The sequence below is a fragment of the Cebus imitator genome, unplaced genomic scaffold (genome assembly GCF_001604975.1).
Source record: "Cebus imitator isolate Cc_AM_T3 unplaced genomic scaffold, Cebus_imitator-1.0 Scaffold95, whole genome shotgun sequence".
Lineage (NCBI taxonomy): Eukaryota > Metazoa > Chordata > Mammalia > Primates > Cebidae > Cebus > Cebus imitator.
The window spans coordinates 3704582-3727778 of record NW_016107410.1 but is presented as its reverse complement, the minus strand read 5'-3'; the positions used below and the strand labels follow the sequence as shown (position 1 = coordinate 3727778).

Below are 23197 nucleotides of genomic sequence, written 5' to 3'. Positions count from 1 at the left end.
GAGGGAGAGAAAAGGAAGGAGGGAACTGTCCAGACATAACTGTGCTTTGTTTTTAACTCGGTATCTTTGTGTACAGTTTTGTGGAATTGCATTGTGCAGTTAAGACACTGGGAGTTTACCAGTCCCCTGGTGATGGATAGAGTGATTGTCTATTTTTTGCTACGACACACTACTCTACCATGAATAACCTTGCCTATAGTAGTTTTGTAGGTCTGTGAATATATCTGTAGGATACATACATAAAAGTGGAATTGCTGGGTCACAGAGTATGTGCATCTGTAATGTTGATGGCTATTGCCACATTGCCTTCGTGGAAGTTATACCTATTTACTCTCCTAACCAACAGTGTGGGAAAGGGTCTTTTTCTAAGATTCATGAACACGGTGTTTATAATAAACTTTTAAATCTCTGCCCAAGTGATAAATAATAATGGCATCTCAGTGTAGTTTAATTTCCATTCTTCTTATGATATGTGAGGGTGAGCCTCTTTTCATGTGTTTCAGAGTTCTGTTTCTTTTTCTGTAAATTATCTGGTCATTTGCTTTCCCTCTTTCTAATGAGTTATTTATGTATTCCTTACTGATTTATTATTTATTCCTTACAGATTTCTAGGACCTTTTTACATATTAAGGAAATTTGCTTTGTGATTTGAGTTACAATTATTTTCTCCAATATTTCACTTCTTTTTTTCTTATGTATAGGGATTTTATTAGAAAGAGAGTGTGTGTGTATAGTCTAATTTTTCAATATTTTCTGTAATGGCTTCTGAGTGTTGTGTCATCGAATAGCCTTTACAATTCTTAAAGAAATCTCCCAAGGTTCCAAAGTGCCGTTTAGTACTTTCATGGTTTTGTTTTTCAACATTTAAATCTTAAATCTATTTGGAATTTATTCTGATAAGCATGTGAATGAGGAACTGTTCAGGAGTTCTAAGTCCTCACTGCCCCCGCCCCCGGCCCGGCAGCATTCCTTATTTCCTTCCAGTGTGAGTCTTTGTTCTACATCCCTCCACTCCTTGCCGCCTCCGATTCTCTCCTATTGCTTTCTTCACCAGTTGTACCAGTGCAGGCTGCCATTCGCGCCTAACCCCCAGGGGCATTTTCTTAAAGCTACTGAGTGGCCTGTGTGCTATTCAATCAGATGCATTTTCCGGGGCAGCTCTCGGCATGCCCCAAAACCATTCCCGTTTGTCCAGGACCTCTGTTCCCATCCCCAGCCCACCCGCTCAAGTGCCTACAATGAACTAGGAAGGCTTTTCTTTATTTGAAGCCATGGGAGAGGTGGCTTATTTCCACTTCTTTGCAGATTCCAAATATCAGTCCCTCTGTCCCAGCCTCACCACTCAGCCCCATCCCAGGTCTCTCAAAGGAGGCACTGTGTTATCTCCACCACACCAATTTTCATCAAAAGGATGAGTAAAATGCCTTTGTTTTCTGAAAGCCCTCTTTAATCTCAAATTTCCCCATTTCTGTTAGTACAACACCTCCTACCTGCTTCTCCTCCACCACCCAGTTTAGAACTAGCACACCTTTTCTTCTTGAATGTCTCCAAACCGAGCTCCTCCATAACCCCGACACCAGCCAGTTGCCTGTCACTGACCTTGATGCCTCCTAGATCTACATTTCCTTTTATTCCATTAGAAACATCTTTAATCACATCCAATCTCACCCAAAGCATCTCTAGTGTCAGTTTCCAGACTTAGACTTTAACCAAGGGAGGCTCATAGGAGCCCAGAGCTCCCCTGACCCTCATGGCCCTCATGCCTAGAAGCCTGATGGCCCTTGGACCTCCACAGAGTACCTGGCCTGGAGGGGCCAGCCTGGCAGTGGAGACACCTATCTGATATCAGGCACCCTTGTCTTTCCTCCCTCTTGCGCATCTAGTAAATACCCCTTTTCTTATGGAGCTGTCAACCTTCCCCTTCAGAAAGCCTCACTGTGGTGGCATCAGTTCATGAACCACCAACTTGAGAGCTTGTACCTCTCCCCAACTTTCCTTATGAAGATAAATTGTTTCTGACTAATGACATGAGGGTCTCAGCAGCCGTAAAGATCGTGTCTCTGTTAGTCCATCTCTTCATAACGACATGCACTATTTATCCAACTAACTTACCTGCACACTGATCCCTAACCCTGTAAAGTTAGCCTTGTTGCGTGGGTATGTATGTGGCTAGTTTATTTCAATAAATTATTTTTTGGATAGATAATATTTAATATTAAAGCTGGACTTAGAATTAAGAGGTCTTAATCCTGTTTGCTGCCTTGCATAACTGAGGGATATAGCATCCCACTAGTAGCCGGGGCCATGTCACTAAATAAAAATGCAAATTGCAGAATAGCATATAGGATGTGATAGTATTAACAAATGTGTGCAAACACATTTCTCTGTGAGTATATATGTAAATGTACAGAAACCAGCCTGGGAGGAGACAGGCCACACCGATGACAGCTCCTGCCCGCAGGGGGATATGGTGGAGGGCCTGGAACTGGCAGGGGTACTCAAGGGGTATTTCACCTTACGGACTGTTTGAACATTTTTACAGAGAAAAACATATTCAGTAAGTATTTTTTAAAGTTTAAAAATTCACTGAAAGGAAAAAAGTTCATTGTAGTTGAACAGGCAAATAAATGCCAGTTACTGTTCCTCATACTTAAGAATAAAAAGAGAGTGAAATGATTTCCTAAGAAGGGCCATGGATAGCAAATGGAGAGACTATGGGAAACCCATAAATGGGCAGTGCCCTGAAGGGTATTCCTTAGCAATCAAACAGTGCCTCCCACCCATAGATACAGGCAGCCTCTGTACCTTGGTTTTATCTTACCAGAGCAGCCACCGTCTAGGATTTTGTAATGGTCTTAGAAAATCAATCCCTGCAAACATGCAGTTAGAGGGGAAAAAATGACATAAAATTGCATGTTTTAAGATAAATCCACAGTACTTCTTTACTTCCCATTTGAAAGTTTTAGGCAGTTTGATTCTTCACTGTTTCTACAGCACCCAAAGTGGTAGTTCTCAAGGAGGAGGAAGCCAAAAATCACACCTTCCCACACCCCTGCAGAAAATGAGTGGGATTCTGTATCCCTCAGCTGTGCAAGGCAGCTAACAGGATTAAGACCTCTTAATTCTAAGTCCACCTTTAATATTAAATAGCTTTTTTGTGTGAATACATATGTCACTATCTTCAGAGTAAAGTCCCCTCCCCCTAAAATATCCCCACCGTTGTGGTAGTGAATTGGCAGTCCACTTTGCTGCTCTACAGTAACGGTCGTGACAGCATGGAGCCAGAATGCTGGGTTTAAATCCCAGCCGCTCTACTTCCTGTTCATGTGACCTTGGGCAAGTTTCCTAAACCTCTTCGGCCCTGAGGCTTCACATCTGTAAAATGGGGGTGATCATGATGACCTTCCTTGGAGGGAAGCTTTGGGTAGTGAAGAAGCTGGGCACACTACAGCTGTCTGAGTAGTGCCTGGGAGACAGGGAAGCCCCTAAATAAGTCATCTAAGACACCCTAATTAATTTGATGACTCTACTGCAGTTTGACAGGACACATATGGTCCTTGAGACAGGCCCCTCAGTCTTCTTGGGAAGCTCCTTTTTATACCCAGTGTGTGTCCCTGAGTGCTAGCCGTGTAGTCCTGGCTTGGTAGATGGCCATGTGTCCCGAAGGCAGAGTGTCTTTGCTGAGAATAAGACTGTGAGGGGCACACTGTCAGCCAGGCACCCCTTCAGTAGGGATCATATTTATTCCCCGTTGCAATTTGGTCTTTCTTTCTTCAAAGAATTTGTGTGTCCCTGAGTGCTAGCCGTGTAGTCCTGGCTTGGTAGATGGCCATGTGTCCCGAAGGCAGAGTGTCTTTGCTGAGAATAAGACTGTGAGGGGCACACTGTCAGCCAGGCACCCCTTCAGTAGGGATCATATTTATTCCCTGTTGCAATTTGGTCTTTCTTTCTTCAAAGAATTCCAGGATTTCATCAACACGTAGTTGAGAGCCATCTCTCTTTGGTTGTTTGTTTATAAAGTAATAACAGAGATAAGATCTAGAAGCACTGCTTGTGTCCTCACTGGCATGAGCATGAGACAGTTTGAACAACAATAAAAAGTAAATAAAAAGCTGTCTTGTACGTAGTGTGAACTGTGACTTAAAAAAAGGCTTTCATTTTAAAAGCACTTTATTCACTGCTATTGGCATTTCAAATAGCTTTTGGAACAGTTTTGTTAAAGGTACAGTTTTGTTAAAGGTAATGAAAAACTGTCTGTCTCTTTCAACATCTATCTTGTGTGTTTTGAGTATCAGTGAAATAATTGGAAGCGCCTCCCTGGCCCCATCAAATCTCTGGGCTGGGGAAGGAGTAAGGAATAGCTGTCCTTTGACCAGTGCACGTTAACCCAGGTCCTTTGGGTCTGTGTTGCAGGGATCATGTATCGCAAGTCCTGTGCATCATCAGCCGCCTGTCTCATCGCCTCTGCCGGGTACCAGTCCTTCTGCTCCCCAGGGAAACTGAACTCAGTGTGCATCAGCTGCTGCAACACCCCTCTTTGCAACGGGCCAAGGCCCAAGAAAAGAGGCAGTTCTGCTTCCGCCCTCAGGCCAGGGCTCCCCACCACCATCCTGCTCCTCAAATTAGCCGTCTTCTCAGCCCACTGCTGAAGCTGAAGGAGATGCCACCCGCTCCTGCATTGTTCTTCTGGCCCTCGCCCGACCACCTCCCTGAGTTTCTCCCGGCCGTCCTTTTATTCTGGGTAGGGAGCAGGAGTCCGTGTTCTCTTTTTGTTCCTTTGCAAATAATGAAAGAGCTCTGTGTAAAGCATTTTTGTAAGCTCTAAATGAATTCGGGCTGACTGAATTTTCAGTATGTACTTGAAGGAAGGAGGTGGAAAGTTCACCCCTACGTCTGTGTAACCAGAGCCAAGGCCAGGCTGGCACAGCCAGCCCTTAGAAGTCACTGAGGTGGGCACTGCCTGTTGCAAAGCTGCCAGCATCCATTCCACCCTTGATGGGGGCATAGTTTATTTTGAGACTGCAGTGTGAGGGTGACGTTGTTTTCTTGGGGGTGGAGGGCCAGGTCCCACTCAAGGCTTCGTCACTAGATGTTCAAACTTCGTGCTCCGGAAAACCATTCTCTGCAGCAGCATTGGCTGGTTTTGCGCCTGAGTTGGGCTCTAGTGACTCCAGACTCAATGGCTGGGGCTTAGACTGAGGCTCGGCCTCGCTCTGAAAAGTGCTTAAGAAAACCTTGTTAGTTCTTGCAGAGGACTGGCGCCGGGACGTGAGGAAGAGCAGGGGGCGCTGCGCAGAGCAGGCGCTGTCCATGGTGGAGAGCGCTTGGGCGCGCAGGCGCTTCTCGTGGTTCGCATGCTGCAGCGACACCCGACAGCACAACACCTGCACGAACACCCGGCGGAACTGCTGCGAGGACACCGTGTACAGGAGCGGGTTGATCACCGAGCTGAGGTAGAAGAACGTGTCCGAGAAAGGGAGGAGGATCATGTACGCCCGGAAGTAGGACCTCGTCCAGTTGTGCTTAGGTTTGGCTGCAGCCATGATCCTGCGAATCTGGTTCGGCATCCAGCATACGGCCAGTGTCACAACAATCAGCCCTGGGCAGGCACCAGCAGGAGGGAGAAACAGAGAAAAACACAGCATGAGAACTCAGTAGATAAATAAATAAAACCATAAAATACTTAGTCCCTCCATTCTGTGCTTACTGGCCAGGAAATGGTACCAATTTTTCAGTGTTGTGCTTGACAGCTTCTTTTGCCATGAGCAAAAGAGAATTTAACACTGGTTCAAACCCGAGGGAGGCGGCTGTGTTAAAGACCATTAAATGCTTTAGACAGTGTATTTATACTGGTTGATGTCTGTTAATTTTAAAAAATGTTTTCATTGGTGTTTGTGTATCCAGAAAGCATTTTATGTTATCCATAAATCTGGTTTTGTCTTTTCATTTTAAAGAAAAAGATGTATACATACTGTATAGCTGCATTCGATAAGGCAGTGTTTGTATTTTAAAGGATGTCTGCACAAAGAAGACCTAGTGATATTTTAAAATCAAATGGAAGTCGTATCCCTTTGGCAACAAAGCAGCAGATTTAATGACACTGGTTTTGCATTCAGTTTCAACAGAAGCAAAATCAGAAATAGCGTGTCACCAAGAATGCTTTTTGGACATATACATGCTAGGTATGCACACCTATAATCATGCTCATCTCTGCAACAGCACGTGCTTCTTTTCAGACACTTTTAGGTCCATCATCTTTTCCACCCCTATATGGGGAAAAAGAATTATTCAAAGATGGCAAATATAAAACTGCAGCAGCCAGTAACATAGTCCCTTCCTTTGCAGCACTGAGCTGTGCTGTCAGCAGCCCAAAAGCAATCAGACCCTAGAGAAGAGACCGCTCGAAGGCCCCTTATGTAGATCAAATGTTGACTGTATGTACATTTGTTTGCATGCCCACAGGTTTATATTCCAACTAATGTAACCACCACTAGATTCTGCAATTCTGACAGAGATAAAGATGCTACACCAACCACAAACAATTGAAATCACAGGTATCATGAGAGTTTACAGTGACAAAAGAAAAAAGGAAGATCAGGGGATTTGCAGAGCATTTGCTGTCTCTTTTCTTAAGAAGCCAAGACACCCAGAATATAAGTTCCCCTGTAGAGAGCTGCTATGTTAAAGCAGTATTTGCATTTTCAGAAATGCTTCCTTCCTTTCCTAAATTTCAACCAATCATAATAAGAAACATTTATTCACCTTTTCAATCCTCTGATTTTCTTGGAAACCATAGGAAAGTCACAGTTGGCAACGAATGCTTCCTGCCTATGACTCATGGTAAATATTTTGTTAATAAATGGGGACCAGACATGGTGGTTCATGCCTGATATCTCAGCACTTTGGGAGGCCAAGGCAGGAGGATCACTTAAGACTAGAAGTTTGAGACCCACTTAGGCAACATAGCAAAACCCTATCTCGACAAAAAAATAGAAAAACTTAGGCAGGCATGGTGGTACACATGTGGTCCTAGGTACTTGGGGGGCTGAGGTGGGAGGATCACTTGAGTCTAGGAGATTGAGGCTGCAGTGAGACATGAATGCGCCATGGCAATCCAGCCTGGCTGACAGAGTGAAACTCTGTCTCGATAAACCAATTTAAAAAAATGCTCCAGGGAAAACAGCCACATTCACACATCCAGAGTTGAGCCTCCCAATTGTACTGGCCTGAGTATTCCTTGCCTGGTGTTGGAGGGACCCTAGGTGTATTCAAATCCACAAATCCATCTGTGACCAAGGAAGGCCTTGGAAACTTTCCTTTTGTGAATTTCCACAGGTTTCTCCTGTCAACTCTCAGCCTAAACTTGGAAATATAAACCAATTTGCTCATTTTTTTCCTTTGAGTTTGCTATCCTGAGAACATCCAGCAAATCTCAAAACAGGTGAAGTAACATATTGATCTGATGAAAAAATGGTAGAAAATCTGCCTTAAGTCCAGAGTTTCTTCTGAATCACCTGGTTACAGATACTGTAAAGAATTATTCAAAGGAACAAAAAAAAAACCCAACATATTTCTGATTAAAAAAATACATACTCGCATAAGAGATCAGGGACTTTTTTTCCCCACTACTTTGAGGAGTACAGGTGCTCCCAGCCACCTGTGCTATTCCAAATTCATCTTATGTTCCTGCTCCTTTTAGTATCTCATGCAGCTCTGACTGAGAGGCTCATTAATTGTGAAGGAGCTAGGAAGCCACGTGTTTTCACAAAGTTTTGCATTTTTTTCTCTTCCATCACTGAATTTCAGAGAACATGTATAACTATCTTCATCTGAGGAGTTACTGCCCAGAATATGGAAATTGAGTGCACAGTTTTACATGTGTGCCATGCTACACTGTGGGAGGTTGTACTTCAGGCGGTGAGAATCTAGAAAGGCAATGAGAAACACCTTGTATCTACCCTGAGCTGAACATAGCACAGCTTTTAAAGCCAACAGACAAAGGCAATGAGAAGAAAAGTCTGGCTTGTGAAACAAGGGGAGAGAAGTGGTAACATTGCTTTTCTTCTGCTCTGTCTTTGCTCCTTGTTGTCTTGATCTCTTGTTTACATGACCCTTACTCTTCTGACAGCTTCCTACATGCACTGGCCTGGTGTCAATTGTCCTTGACTGATCATCTCATCAAAAGAAGCAGACGTCGGTAAAAAGCAAGACCCAGCCTCCAGGTACAAGGCAAAGGGCAGGGGCAGATAGAGGGTTGGGGCGTGGTTTGTAGCCAGGATAAAATTCTTGCTCTGAAGTTAAAAAGGAGCTAAAGTAACTAAGTGGGAGTAAGGTCAGTATGAACAAGCTCAATTATGAGGCAAAGAAGGGGAAGTTCAGCTTTCCAGATGTAAAAGTCGGTAGATATAATACCAAGGGCAAACTTGTAGAACAAGAGAGACAAAGACCTGAATTAGAAACGGAGACAGATTTTCACATTGTGCACCGGATGGGTGTTTTGATATAACCTACAATAATGTGGAATATTTATTATTGAGTTTTTCCTATGCCGGTTTCTGTGCTAAGCACTCTGCTAATTTCCCATGCATCTCTCACTCCCGATAACAACCTGGAAAGCTTTGACCTGGTGAGGTCAAAAGAGTTATTCTCTTAATGTAACAAATGAGGAAGTGTAGGCTCAGAGAAAGTTGCCCGAGTGCAACAGTTAGGACATATCTTTGCCAGACTCCAAAATCCATGCTACATATTTTTTCCTCAAAACACAATACTGTCTGCCACTCATATTGCCAGTTTGAAAAATACAGAAACAGAAGCAAGAAAATAAACACTAACCATAATTCCACCATGTAAAATGCATATAGCACAGTGATGTCCACTGGAAATATAGAGCCATATATGTAATTTTAAACTTTCTAGTAGCCACATTCAAAGAGAAAAAGAAATGGGTGAAGTCAACTTTAATACTGCTATTTAATCTGATACACTCCCCAAATAATTATTTCACATGTAATTTCAACATGCAATATAAAAATTATTGAGATGTTTTACATTTTTTAATACTAACTCATTGAAACCCAGTATAGCTTTTACTCTTACAGTATTGCCTTAATTGGGAACACACACATGTGGCTAGTGGCTATGGTACTGGACAGTACCCACTAAAGGAATCCTACCTAGGCCCTCCCCAGAGTGGCAAGGCTCCCCCTTTTCCCATTCCCCCAACTGTCCCTTTAACAACCCCATCCCAGAGAGTCATGTCAAACCAAGGAAGCCCGAAGGAATCTCCCACATAGCCTGTATTTATTACACTACTGTGCACCCAATGCTGAATTAAATTTCTGAGTATGCATTCTCAATTATAGTGAGAAACAGGTTTAGCCAGTCTTTTCCTAGAAAGCCTTCCATATAAGGGAACTCTAAATCATTTAAAACTGAAATAATCCTGAAAGCACAAGGATGTACTTTGCATTCCTCATTCTAAACTTTGCCTAGCTATCCTAGAATAATGCAGATCATGCCAGCTACTTGGCAGGGCTGTTGGGATAAACTTCCCCCACCAGCTGGAGGTGGGAAAAATGGCTGGCGCTTTTCTTCCTGTGTTTTGAAAGACAACTTTGCTCTCGGAAAATGGAGCATTAGACATACAGGTAGAGCAGATGACAAACATGAGGCATGTGCCTGTGAGCACTGTAATGGAGGTGCACCTCTCAGGGGAATAAAACCAAATTTGCCCCCTTGTAAAATGTGTCATTTTATAATGACAAGTAATTGCTTATTTTTACATTTTAAAAAAGTTTGTTCTAAATGATACACTGTTGAGAATAAATACTGCATCCCAAGGTAACTTTCTATTCTGGCTGTTTGCGATTGGTTCAACTCCAGCCCCAGCTACCCTGAGGCTAAGACAGAACTTTAAAGTCTTATCCATGCCCTAATAAAGTGTACTAAAGATTTGACTAAAGGCATGTTTGGCTGCAATCAATATGGATTTGTATATTACATTTGGAAAAAATAGCTATAATTCTTTGGTCTGCGTGGTGTAATGTGCAGCCCACAGTTAAATAACTTCAGTGTTAGCTTGAATGAAGATCAGTGAACTGAACCCACTCATGTAAAGCAGGTAAACTGTTTTAACTGAATTACTGATAGATCTGTATTATACTCCAGACAGCCTTGCACTCTGGCTTATGAAATACCTTCTTATCTGGTTTTCCACATAAAGTACTTTCATTTTTCCTCCTTGATCACTACACTAAAATGACAAGAGCCATTAGACGATGACACAGATTCATTCTTGGCAGAGTCATGTTGTTTAAAAAACAGAGGTAATGCAGATGTCTAACAACACCCTGCACTGAAGGCTGACATTTCGACAGCATTAGAGGCAGCCTGCTTGGTTTAATCTTCAGAAGTGCATTAAGCTCTGCAGCCCAGAACGTGGTGGCATTGATGTATCTGACACCATGCTCTATATTCTCCCCTCTAACCTTTAAAGTGAAAGTAACTACTGGTATGTTCCCCAGAACTCCATCTTGGAGTCATTAGAGAGCAAGAGAGCAAGAGGAGACCTTGAGACCAGCCTTGTCACTCCCTTGTCTTACACATGGGGAAACTGAGATTAAGCGATTTGCCCAAGATCTACTGAGGTCAGGGTGGCAGCACTCCTTCACCCTGTCATACTGCTTAGAACACTGGATTCTACCCTAGGTTGCCAAGCAAGCCCATTATTTGTTTTTACTGTAATTTTAGGGTTTTTCCCAGGTTTAGACTCAAGTGCCGACCATTCACAGCATGGGATACAACAAGCAGCAGGTCTATACAATGCCTTTTCTGTGCAATCTCTTGCTTCAGTTTTAGAACCAGGTCCTCCAAGAACAGGCATTTGCCTAAACTCTGGAGGACATGTTTCCTGCCCAAAGGAAGGTAAAGTCCCAGCCCAAGGGAGCCAAAGAAGGTTAAAATAAGACTTTAGGTCATGACTTGGTGACCTAGCCTACAATGACTCCAACTGTCTATCAGTCAGTCATCTCTCTGTCTGTCCATTCATCCATCCATCTATCTTACATAAGTACCTACTAAAAAAGGAATACTTAAAAGATCTGGAAAGTTTATCGCTTCACAAGCAAAGATACTTTGTGTAATTTAAATCAATGCCATATATTAGCTTTTCTACCTATTGTGGAATCCCATTTTATGGAATCATTGAAGGCTTGAGGGTGCAGGGGTATACTGATGATGATTTAGGATTTCTTGGATTATTATGGCTGATCTCTCCTCCCCTCCTGCCTGTTCCTGCCTTTATTTTCCAATTTCTCTCTAACCCTGACCATAGTGAGCAGGGGTTAGACATCTCCACCTCCCCACCACCCCCCGGCCCCATTCAAGTTTTATCCACTCATTCAAGTTCTCTGGACTTCGCTTATTTACTTGGCCATTGCTTCTTGATGGCTGGAATCTAGTAAGGATTCTGTCCTAGGTACTAATGATACAAAGCCACAGCGTGGTTTTCTAAGAGCTAGGAGAATGGTCTGAGCCGAGCAGCACTGCAGCAACAAGAAGAGCTGAATGAACATTCCCATAGGCAAGAACATTCACACGGAAAGTTAAAGAGAGTAAGAGTCAGCCTAGGAAAAGGCAGCCCTGGCAGAGACACAGCATGAGCAGGGGATGGAGAAGCACAAAGGCAGCTTACCTTCTGTGAGCTGCAGGTCTCAGCATGGTTGCAACAAAGGGGTGGGTGGGGACAATGGGAAACCAGCATGGTTACAGAACACTCCATCAGGCTTGTGGACAATAAATTAACTTGCATGTAATAGGGTGAGGAGCATCTGCTTGTCAACTGACATTTAAATAGCAATTGCCAGTGGAAAGTAAGCATATGGTTAGTTGAATGAAGAGCCAGGAAGAGACAAATACATCCAATAAAAGATTTTAGCACTTTCTCAATTTATATGGTAGTGTTTGCAATCTGCTTCTGCAAGTAAGCTGAGATGTTGAACTCACTCGTTGACCTTGTCTGACCCGAGGTGTCCAAATTGGCGCCAACCTTGGTTTAGTCTTTAACTGCTACGACAGAATTCTCAAAGGAGGGTTCCCTGGAACAGCAGCATCAGCACTACCTAGGAACTTCTTAGAAAAGCAAACTCTCAGGTTTCAACGCAGATCTCCTGAATCAGAGACCCTGAGCGTGAGGCCCACTATCTGGGGTTAACAAGCCCTCTGTTGACTCTGTTGCTCACAAGTTGGAGAACACAGGTCTGAGAGAAGCAAAAATTGAGGTGGAGCCCCTGGCTCAGTGGGCACTGGTAGGGGCCCTAGCACTGTCACTTACTTGCCTTTAAAGCATCACGTTTTAATCAGTGTCTATGGTCAGAGCAGACAGTAGCTACGAACTCCCCTCCCTCGGGTTCCTCTCCTAGACAACCATCCTGCAGTCCCACTCATTTCCACACACAGCCCTTCTCCATCCTGTCTCCTTTCTTCTCTTATACTCTCTCCCTCTGTCTCCTTTTCCCTCCCCCTTCCTCTTGTTTTTCCCCACCTTTCCTTTTTTGCGTTCACTTCTTCTCTTTCTGTATGCTTCCCCAGTATGTAAAGCAGTGGCATCTTTTTTCCATCTACCTTTTCCCTCTTGCTCCCCACCCATCTTTGTTTGAAATTACCACAAATCAAGCCATGTGCAGCCATTCACAGCCAACACCCTTCCCTTTCCATTATTTATTTGGATTATCTTGAGAATGCAATTGGGTCGGCTGCACGCAAATTCCTTCATAGCTAACGGGGAGCTGCCAGAAAGAGTAGTCTCCACCCATTGCTGAGTTTGTCAAAGAAGGCAGAGAGCCATTGGGAGCTGCATGGATGGGATGCAGTTGATCATGGACCAATCGCACCTTCCCTAAGCACTAAATCCAGGTGACATGTCCTCTGACATGGTCCAAGTCCAAGCTAGGACTTTCTTGAAAAGCTTGCAATCACTTTTCCAGTGACCTGCAGCTTGGTGGCCTTTGTGTAGGCAGATCTGCCTTCTTGCCCTCTTTCCTATTGAGGAATTTTCTTTAGGACAAGACAGAAGAGCTGTTGGGATTTGGTTTTCAGAAGGGCACAGGCCACAACTTTAAAATGATGTAAATGCCACAGATGGCTGCCTCTGTCCATGAAGACAGATGGTTTGATGTCTCCATCCTTGTTCCAGCCATTTCATGGAGCCCAGGAAAGAACTCTCTCCCCAGTGCAACTCCATCCACCACGTTGAGGCTAGAGGCCTGTGAAATGTGCCACAGAAGCCAGACTCCAAATGGGTTGCAATTTGCTAAGCATTACAGCTATTCCATTCTGCTCTAGAAGATTCAGTACAAGAAGAAAATCTATCAATCACTACCATAACAAACATATATTTCTAAAATAAATTCTCCTGTCTGGAAGCTGTAGGATAGCCACTTGCACTCAAAGTAAATAGCATTTAGGGTCATCATTGTGGTTTAGTGCTTCTGTACCTTTATGATGCATGATAAATGATCAACTGGAATCTGCTAAATAAATATTTTTCTATGTAGATCTCAACTGTAAGTAGCTGTGTGGCTTTCTATGCAATCTATCCTCAATCCACTGATAGTGAGTCCTCAAACATGGTGTAGCTACATAAACCTGTAGCTCTCTCTCAGCCTGGCAGGTGAAGCCAAATGCTTCTTCCCTAGTAACACGCAGCACAGGAGTGGGTGGTGGTAATGAGGGGCATGATGTCCTTCAAGTCCCCTGGGGAGGCTGCGGGGCATGTGACGAAGAAGCTTGCAGCTGGGGCAACTGAAATAACAACTCGATGCATACCACACAGGCACTAGCCATGCCACTTATAAACATTGATTAATGGCTGAAAGGCTGCACTTTTAATAGAATTCAGCTCCCTATAAATAGTACAAAATTAAAACTCTAGAATGCTGGCACTGAAAAGACCTCAGAGTTTAGTCTACTGATGAGCTAGCAGAATCCCCAGAGAAGGGAATGAGGTGCCCAAATTCACACAGCCCATGAGTCCAAACATGGGGCTTTCCAGGCAGGTGCTGTCTGCACTGGCCCAGCTCCCTTTAGAGTCTGGTGAAATCATGCAGCCCTCAGATGAAGCCAGCCAGTGCACTCAGCCAAGCCTCTGCTGCATGGGCATTTCAGGAGTGTGGAGACAAACAAGCATGCCTACAGAACCTGCTTCCTCACTGTCTACTTTCCTGAGGTCCCTCAGTGGGCTCCCAGACCCTGGGAGGACCATCTCCCAAAGCCTGTGACTGAAGCAGAGGAGTGGCTAGCCAGGGCCTGGCCTTCCAACCCAGCCTGGGGAGGCCCACCATGGGTGGGGCACAGAGCTAAAAGCTTCCTCCATGGGAGTCTCTCTTATAGCTGAACCAACCCAGAAGAAAGAATCAGTCCCTCACAGGCTGTGAACTAGGAGGTAATGCTGACCTATATTATCGAAAGGTAAAACCAGACGCCCACTACCACTTCTTGTTACTACTATAGAATTAGCAACAAAGACTAAAGGCAAGAAAGTAGTTTCTGTCCACTCTTGTCTAGATATGGGGTGCACTTGTCAACTCAGGCTGCCATAACAAAATGCCACAGGCAGAATGAGATAAAAAACAGAAATTTACTCCTCCTGGCTGTGGAAGCTGGGAAGTCCAAGATCAAAATGCCAGCTGATGTGGTACTGGGTGAGGGCTTGCTTTCTGGCTTGTAGATGGCCACCATCTCTCTGCATTCTCACACATGGCAGAAGTAAGGGCACGGGGTAGGAAGAAGCTCTCTTCCTCTTCTTATAAGGTTACCTGTCTATTCAGAGTCCCACCCTTATGACTTCAACTAAACTTAAATAGCTCCCAAAAGCCTCATCTCCAAATACAGTCACATTTGGGGTGAGGGCTTCCACATACAACTTGAGAGGGACATAATTCAGTCCATAGCATAGGTTGTCACGCTTCTATGCCCCAGTCCCCATGACCGGCTAGGCCCCAACCCCGATCTCTTCTCTTTGGCCTCCATGCCTCTCCACACGCTGATCTTTTGCTGAGACCACACCCTCCTCATCTCCTGCTTTTCCTCCTCCTCTCTTCCTTCCTCCACATTCCTCTCACACCAATTGCCCACATTTAGTCCAGATCTTAGTCCACAAGTTTCTGCTTAAGTGTCACTCCTTCCAGGGAGCCTTTTTTGACTCCACAAGTCTATCAAGTTCCCTTCTATGAGTTCATCAAGAATTTTCATTTCCACCCACATCATCATAACACTGCAGTGTAAACTAGGCTAGAAATTCAAGGCGGGCAAGATGCTCCGTCTTCACTGTTGTATTCTCAGTGCATAACAGAAAACCTTTACATAGTAGGTGCTCAATAAATGTTTGCAGGAGGGAAAGAGCGTGAGAGGTTCCAGGTGAGGGATTTTGGTAGGAGGGCAATTAACACGCATTCATCTAATGTCTATGGAATCCCTTTGAAGCTAGCTTCTCTGTCCAAAGAGGTCAGTATTAGCCCTCCAAGCTTGGGGCCTAGTGCCTGGTTCATTTCCATCTCTCTACTTAAAGGAAGAAAAGGAGAGAGTGGGAATGGAGAGAAGGGATCACTTTCTCATCCAAACAAGACCAGCACACTCAGCCCTAAAAGAGAACTAGACAGGGGCTGAGGAGTCTTGGACTCTGACGACTGCCTTCAGGGCAGGCAGCTTCAACCTGAAGACCCCTTTGCTACCGATTTACCCTGAGTTCTCCACACTAAAAACTAATTTCTTTTTCTGTTTCTAAGATGGCCCTATGGGGTACCAACAGAGTACATATGTAGATCAATGTGTGTAGCAGGACACAGAAAACCCCGTTTAGTAAAGATATATCAGAGGACATTCACCTGCGCCAAAATAATTCACCTGGGGGGCCCTTCCCCCCCATGGATGATACAAGCCTTTGTCGGAGAAGCTGCAGGCCAAGACCTAGAGCATAGGGCTGGGGTCTGCTGCCAAAGAAGGAAACTTGTAGACAAATAATAAAGTACTTAGAAGGCTGTGTGCAGAAGCATGGAGGCCATTTTGACACTCTATGCTGTGTGGCCTTGGGGAATGAAATCTGACAATTATGACCCTCAATTTCCATCTGGGTATAACTGGTTTGTAACAGGAAAGGATTTGAAAAGGACAAAATATAAACATGGCCAGTATTGACCCCCTCCCTCCCTATGGCTATCACAAATTTCCCGATAAAGGATTCCTTGGACACCTCCAGCTCTGCCTCTACCTGACTAGAACAATTCCATCCAGTGCCGAGATGCTCAGCCTCACTCTCTGAAGTTCAGGCTCCTGATCTGCAAATGGAGATAACACGAGCTGCTGGGAGGATCAAAGGAGACACTAGAGGGACAGTGCTGACCACAGCGACTGCTGTTAGAAAAGGACCACTGTCAGTTATGACCATCTCACCTCCAGAATGATCTCCACCTCTACCAGCACCAACACCACGACGACCATCTTCCTCACCTCCACCTCTGCTCCCCAACCATTGCTCCTCCTATGGCCACCTTCATCATCACCACCAACACCACTGCCACCACTACCACCCCCACCATCATCACCACCTCCACCTCTACCACCAACACCACCACTGCTTCCACCACCATCATCATCTCTACCTCTACCCCAACTCCACTGTTCCCACCACTGCCATTATGATCATCACCTCCACCTCTACTGACACCAACAACATTGCTACCCCACCACCACCATTATCATCACCTCCACCTATACCACCACTAATATCAACACCAACACCAATGCCATTATCACCCCCATCATCATCACCTTCACCTCCACTATCGCCATCACTGCTACAGCCACTGCCACCATGTCTACCATTACCTTCACTGCTGTCTCCGCAACAATCACCATGCATTCACCTTCATCTCCACCGTCATCATTACCACCTCTACCAACCACTTCCATTGGCATCATTATCTGCATCACCTCCTCCACCATCAGAACCACCTCCTCACCACCATCATCACTGTCACCAAGACCACTCCTAGAGGTCAGAGATCTAGGAGAAGCCTGGCTAGAACAACAGGATGTCAGATGCCTTCCAATCTTCAATCCCAAACTCATGGATAAAGCCCAGAAAGATTCAGTGACTTTCTCAGGGTTATCCTTCTAATCAGTAGCAGAGAAAGGACCAGATTAACAGCCTGATTAACAGTCCAAAGTTCTTTTCCACTACCTGGAAATGGAGCTCTCACCACTCTGCCCTAAGGCCTTAACTTCCACCACACACACACACACACACACACACACACACACACACACACAGAGGTATTTGGAATTAAAGACAAGGAGTGGTCAAAAAGTAGAGGATGTAATAAAGGGGTAATACTGATAGAAGGAAGGATGACAAAAAGCGGGAAAAATCCTCTGAGGACTAGAGCTCCGAGCCTGTCCCCAACTCCCTATGCTCACATGCTTCCCGTCCAGGTGGAATGACAAGGGGCAGGGATGCTCTAGAACTGCCTGGTCATCTGGTTAATTGGCCAAAAAGACCTCCTTTCCACATGACCTTGACCTTGCTTCTTTACCCCCATTCTTCAGTCAAAGTATACAGAGGAGGCAGCAGTGGGGAGATGAGGACTAGGATTTGGAGTCAAATGGACCTGGATTTGAATCTCAGCCCCACTACTTATTAACTATGTGACCATGGACCTGTATCTCTGTGAAACTGACAAAGTAATAGTATCCACCTCACTATCGCATGTCAGGCACTGAGCATAGCAGCAGTGACGAATGGCAGCTCATATTCCTTATTACACAATCCAATCACCTGCCCCAGGATAGAGGTAATACTCAGCTAAAATTCATACAGTACCTGTATGACAGACACTCTTCTGAGTACTTAACTTAGACTTGCTTACTCAATTCCAACACTCTTATACAAATAGAAAAGTGGAGGTATGGATAGGTGAAAAGACCTGTCCAAACTCACATAGCAGGCAAGTGTCAGGGCCAGAAGTTTGACCCGGCCTGGTCCACAGTTCATGTGCTGAAACACATAGACCCAGCCAGCTGTTTCATCTGGGAAGCATACCTAAGGAGATCAAAGATCAAATGCTTTCTGAGTCTCAAATGCAAATTAAGGTGATTCAATTGAAATGGCCACAAGTTCAGGAATGAATTTCTTCCTGTGGATGTCATGGTGAAGAATAGAATCTCAGCTGGCAAGAAATAAAGATCCCCTATTCCCCTATGAGGCTTCTCTACGACAAGGAAGGGCCTTTTGCTTTTAAGGGAAACACAATAAACTTTTCTGTTACTAAGAGAAAAGCTTAAAAAGAAGCAAACTAGCTTTGAATAGGAGTCTGGCAAACTAGCCTCCTGCAGAATGTCTGCTTTTGATTGGATTTATTTTCTGCAAAGCAAGAACCTGCACCCCACCCCCACTGCCAGGCCTGGAAATAGTTCTGGGGAAGGATGCTTTCCTATGAAAATTCATTTGACCAGGTGCAATGACTCACACCTGTAATCCCAGTACTTTGTGAGGCCAAGGAGGGCAGATCGCTTGAGGTCAGGAGTTAAAGACCAGCGTGGTCAACATGGCAAAACCAGTCTCTACCAAAAATACAAAAATTAGCTGGGCTTGGTGGTACATGCCTGTAATCCTAGCTACCCAGGAGGCCGAGGTAGGAGGATTGCTTGTACCCAGGAGGCGAAGGTTGCAGTGAGCCAAGATTGTGCCATGCGCTCCAAGCTAAGCAATAGAGCAAGACTCTGTCTCAAAAAAAAAAAAAGAAGAAAAGAAATTCTGAGTCAAAGACTGTTCTCACTATCATAGGTCGATTCTACCCCTCCCCATAAACAGAATCTAGAATTCAGTTTCAAAATAAATTAGAAAATAAGTTCTGTTCCTTATTATCTGTTCATCTCATGTAAGTTAGCAATGAAATTCTTGGAATAATCTACAGCCAAATGCCAGGACCAGAGGCAGAAAAACAAAATCAGCTGATGGGAGAGATACAAAAGAGGCTCACACAGGAGCCAGGCTCACACTGTGTTTGATTTAGAGCTGAGAGTCTCAACAGAAATCAGCACAGCTCTCAGGAAGGTCGAGATGGTATCAGGCTTCTAAGACAGGGTTTTGAGGCGAGAATGATCAGATGACGATGCCTTCCTGATGATGATTTGAAAATGAAATTACTGTTGCATGACATGATAAGAATAAATCCCTCCTGGTGGGTTTTTCTTTTAATAGCGGCAAAAATAACTTGGAGGAAATAGTCTTGCAGATTTGTGAACATTAAATGTAATCTCTCCCATCCAAGTGCAGCAGCAAATGTCAGAGACGCACATTGTTATACGTAGTCAGTACAGTACAGTGCAACAATGAGAACCTGCTTTAATTTTTAAAGCTATTCTTCATCTGTTATCTCACTTGATGATCACCAAAAGGCAGAGCACCTCCAGGAGCTGCCCTCAGCTCTCTACTTCCCCTTCTTACTCCCTCTCCCTGGGGCACCTCCTCCATCATTCTGGCTTTAAATACCATCCCTAAGGGATGTACAATTCCCAAATCAATGTCACCAGCATCAGTACACAACTACAGTCAGACCCCTGCAGCCAACTACCTACTCAACATCATAGCTTGGAGAGCTTATCTGTACCTACAACGTGACATGTCCAAACTGAATTCATGACCCACCCAAAGCCGCACCCTCTGCACTACTCCCAATCATAATAACCTCTAATGCCATGCGTTGAGGTTTTCTAACTGGAAACCTGCAAGCTGTCCTGTTTTACTTCCTCCTCTCTCACCCCCACATCCCCAAATCTGTCCCTTTCTTGCCATCCATCCCCACTGCCGCAACCCTAATTGTGGGCTACTGTCATCTCCTGCCCTGCCTACGCTAGGCAGAAGTCTCCCAGTCACTCCTGCTGAAGCCATTCTCCATGCAAGCCAGGATTACTTTAAGTCACAGAATAGTTCACATCACCGCCTTGCTTAAAACCTTTTACTGGCTTGTTATTAATCTTAGAGTAAGGTCCTGAATCTTTAACAAGTCCTACAGAATCTGACCAGGCTCATTTCTCCAGTCTTTCCTTGAACTGCCTTTTTCCTTTCTGCACCTGCTCCTGACACCCAACCCTTTCTTGGCTCCCGGTGCCAGCCAACTCGCTCCTTCCTCAGTACTCTGGCCCGGCCAGTTTCTCTTCTCTCCTTGTTAACTCATTCATTTCTCACTTCTCTGCTGAAGGACCACTTCCTTCTGGAAGCTGTCTGAGACCTCCTTGTTAGGCCTTCCTGTTATAAGTCTTTATTGCCCCCATACTTCTTGGCTGTACTCTGTGCACATGGACATCCTTAGCTGGAACCTGTGTCTTTGGTATCAGTCTTCTTGGCCATGTGAGCTCCATGGGATTTGGGGCCGTAACTGTCCTGTTCTTTGTCTGCAGTGCTTGGCATAGTGTTTGGTTTGTGGCAGGTGCACAATGCATTTATGAAGGCCTGCCAACTTGATTCTCCCAACCATGCCGTGAGAGAGCTGTTATCCCTATTTTTACAGATGAAAAAAATAGGACACACTATCATTGAACCAATTTGGTCCACATTGCAAAGAAAATGAGTGGAAGGCAGCCTGAAAACTGGGAACTTCCAATCAAGAGTGTCTATCAAGTTCAAGTGCATCACCCCCAGCACTATGTCTCCATGTTTATAATGTTATCATCCAGAGATACAATCCCACACTTTCTCCCAGAGTCTAGTCCAGAGAGAGAAGCAAGTCTGGGACCTTTCCCAGGACTGACTGAAGATTTTCATTCAACCTTGGTCTTTAAAGACATAGAAAACTATGAGCAACACATTCAAGTCACAGAAACTGGGCTTTTAGACCAGGAACAACCTCGAAGACGACAGATGAGTTTCCTTGCCTGTAAATTGAGAGGCTGTCTTTGATTTCTAAGGCCCTTTTCAGCTACAAAACTCTGGTTGTTTAACTTCCCTAGACTGCAGGATCCACGTCTAAAACTTATGAACTATATAAATCACATTACACAGGGTTATTATGTGAACCAAATTAGAAAATACACTTACACTTTTTTAGAATATCCAGGTACATAGATTCAAAAGATTATGATCATTATAAAAAGTTCCCAGTGCTGCCTGGGCACCTTCACTCTTGCTACTCAGAGTGTGGTCAATGGCATATCCTGAGAGCTTGTTAGACGTGCAAAAGCTCAGGCCCCACCTTAGACCTGTGCTCAGGATCTGCATTTTAACAAGACACCCAGATGGCATGTGGCCTACGCTACAGTCCCAGCATCACATCCAAGCCTTTTGTGACTTCCCTGCTGCCTGTCTCCCAAGCCTTATCACCAGTCCCCACCTGAGCCCAGTGCTCCAGCTTTTTCCAATGGCCCTTAATTCCAGGACACTCCATGTCTCTGCCCAAGACAGACTCCGGGAAACTCCTACCAGCTCAAATATCCTTTCCTCTGGGAAGGCTCCCTAACTTTTTAGAACCTCCCAGATACTGTTCTCACTTCCAAGACAGCATAACCACATGATGTGAATGATGAATTTCCATGGCTCACTCTGAGCACCTGGAGACCAAGGCCTGTGTCCTAGCACATGCCTAGTACAGCACAGTGGGATATGTGTTTATTGAAACATATGAGAAAAACTGAATCTATTAAAGTGTATGCCAAGGCCTTATCCTAAATTTTGTACTAAACTAGAATTCATTGTGTGTGTGTGTGCATGCGTGCGTGCACGCGCGCGCACACACACACACACACACACACATGCACACTACTGTGTATTGCTTTACTGCTTAAGGCAATGGTACTTAGAAAAATGATTTTGAACTTAAAGAAGAAAAATCAGTTATCATCTTTCCCAATCCCACCCCAGAAAGATGTGCATAGAACAGAGTAGCTTCAGGTTGCTCTAAATCCTGGATGGAGACAAGGCAGGAGGGCAAAGGGCAGCCCAATTATTTTCTGGGGAGGCTGCCTGCTGGCCCTGCATGAGTGAGGAGAAGGACTCCTCCTCTCTCTTGCCAGGGCCTTCCCAAACCTGAAAGAACACACTTGAATCTGCAGGTCTCTCAGGTTTGATGTGACCCAAGCCTGTGAAAGCATTCTAAGCTGAGTCTGGGAGAGGATGGAGAAAGACAGAGGAAACCAATTAACCCAGCCAAGCAAACCAATGCAAGCCAGAAAGACAGGCTGGGAAGCAGTGGGGCAGAGGCCTCAGGGCATCAGTGGGGCAAGCTCCAGAAAACTCCAGGACATCATGCTCTAGAAATTCTGGAACTCGTCTGGGATTAATGCTTCATAGAGCAAAGCTGTATTTGCCCAGGTGCACATTTGGGGGATGAGGGGAGTCCATGCCCCGAGATGCACCTGAGGTGGAGAAAAGAGGAAACAAATGGGTGGAATGGTTGGAGTAGAGGACCACAATTAGAAGCCCAAAATGTGACACCAGAGCCACCTTGGGATGTGTCCACCTGGGTCATTGCTGGCACAGCCAGTCACCTGCCCTTACCTAATCACAGACTGGCCGCCGTCAGCTTTAGGACACCTGATGGATTTTCCCACACCTGCCAAGCTATAAATGAGGAAAGGAGGATCCAGAGCAGGCAGGAAACTCATCTGAGGCTGTCCAGATGGGCAGCTGCTAGGGATGGAGCAAAACCCAAGCCTGATCTTTTTCTCCTCCCCCATGGCCAAGGCTACTTCTTTCAACTTTATGTTTATGACTCACACAGCTCTGGGACCTGAAACCCCAGTTTCCACAACAGCACTGTGCAGTGAGGGAGATTTTAGAATCAAGACCCCTTCTTTATGAGCTAGGCCCCTTTATTTGCCAGCACGCAACTCTAAGGAGCGAGTTATGAACCCTCTTGTCCTCATTTTCATTGACTGCAAAGTTGGGAAATTACTATCTTCCATGAAAGATGACTGGAATATAAAACGAGACTGTACATCAATATTTGGCATATTGACACTCAATAAATATTATTTCTCTTTCTCTTTGCTTCCTAGAATCCTGGGTTTGAGGGAAACACAAAGTAGTGTCTTGCCACCATCCTGTCCTGAGTTTCCATGGTTTTCTGCACACTGTTGTACTTGGATGGTTACGTAGACATCAGTTTTCACGCCTGCCTAAAACTAATTCTCTCTTCCTCCAGTAAGA

General features: G+C 44.8%; 2 protein-coding genes across 4 annotated transcripts in view; one reads left to right on the top strand and one right to left on the bottom strand.

Moving 5' to 3' along the window:
- The window catches only part of LYPD1 (LY6/PLAUR domain containing 1), a 36685-nt gene extending 30842 nt beyond the window's left edge, over window positions 1-5843 (top strand). For all 3 annotated transcript variants that reach the window (XM_037741147.1, XM_037741148.1, XM_037741146.1), the window contains exons 3-4: window positions 4414-4686; window positions 4721-5843. In XM_037741147.1, coding sequence (XP_037597075.1) covers window positions 4414-4649 — 236 coding nt within the window. In that variant the 3' untranslated portion in view covers window positions 4650-4686; window positions 4721-5843. The remainder of the gene's footprint in view (window positions 1-4413; window positions 4687-4720) is intronic.
- The window catches only part of GPR39 (G protein-coupled receptor 39), a 219929-nt gene continuing 201452 nt past the window's right edge, over window positions 4721-23197 (bottom strand). The window contains exon 2 of the mRNA XM_017536075.2: window positions 4721-5599. Within this exon, the coding sequence (XP_017391564.2) occupies window positions 5094-5599 (506 nt within the window). The 3' untranslated portion in view covers window positions 4721-5093. The remainder of the gene's footprint in view (window positions 5600-23197) is intronic.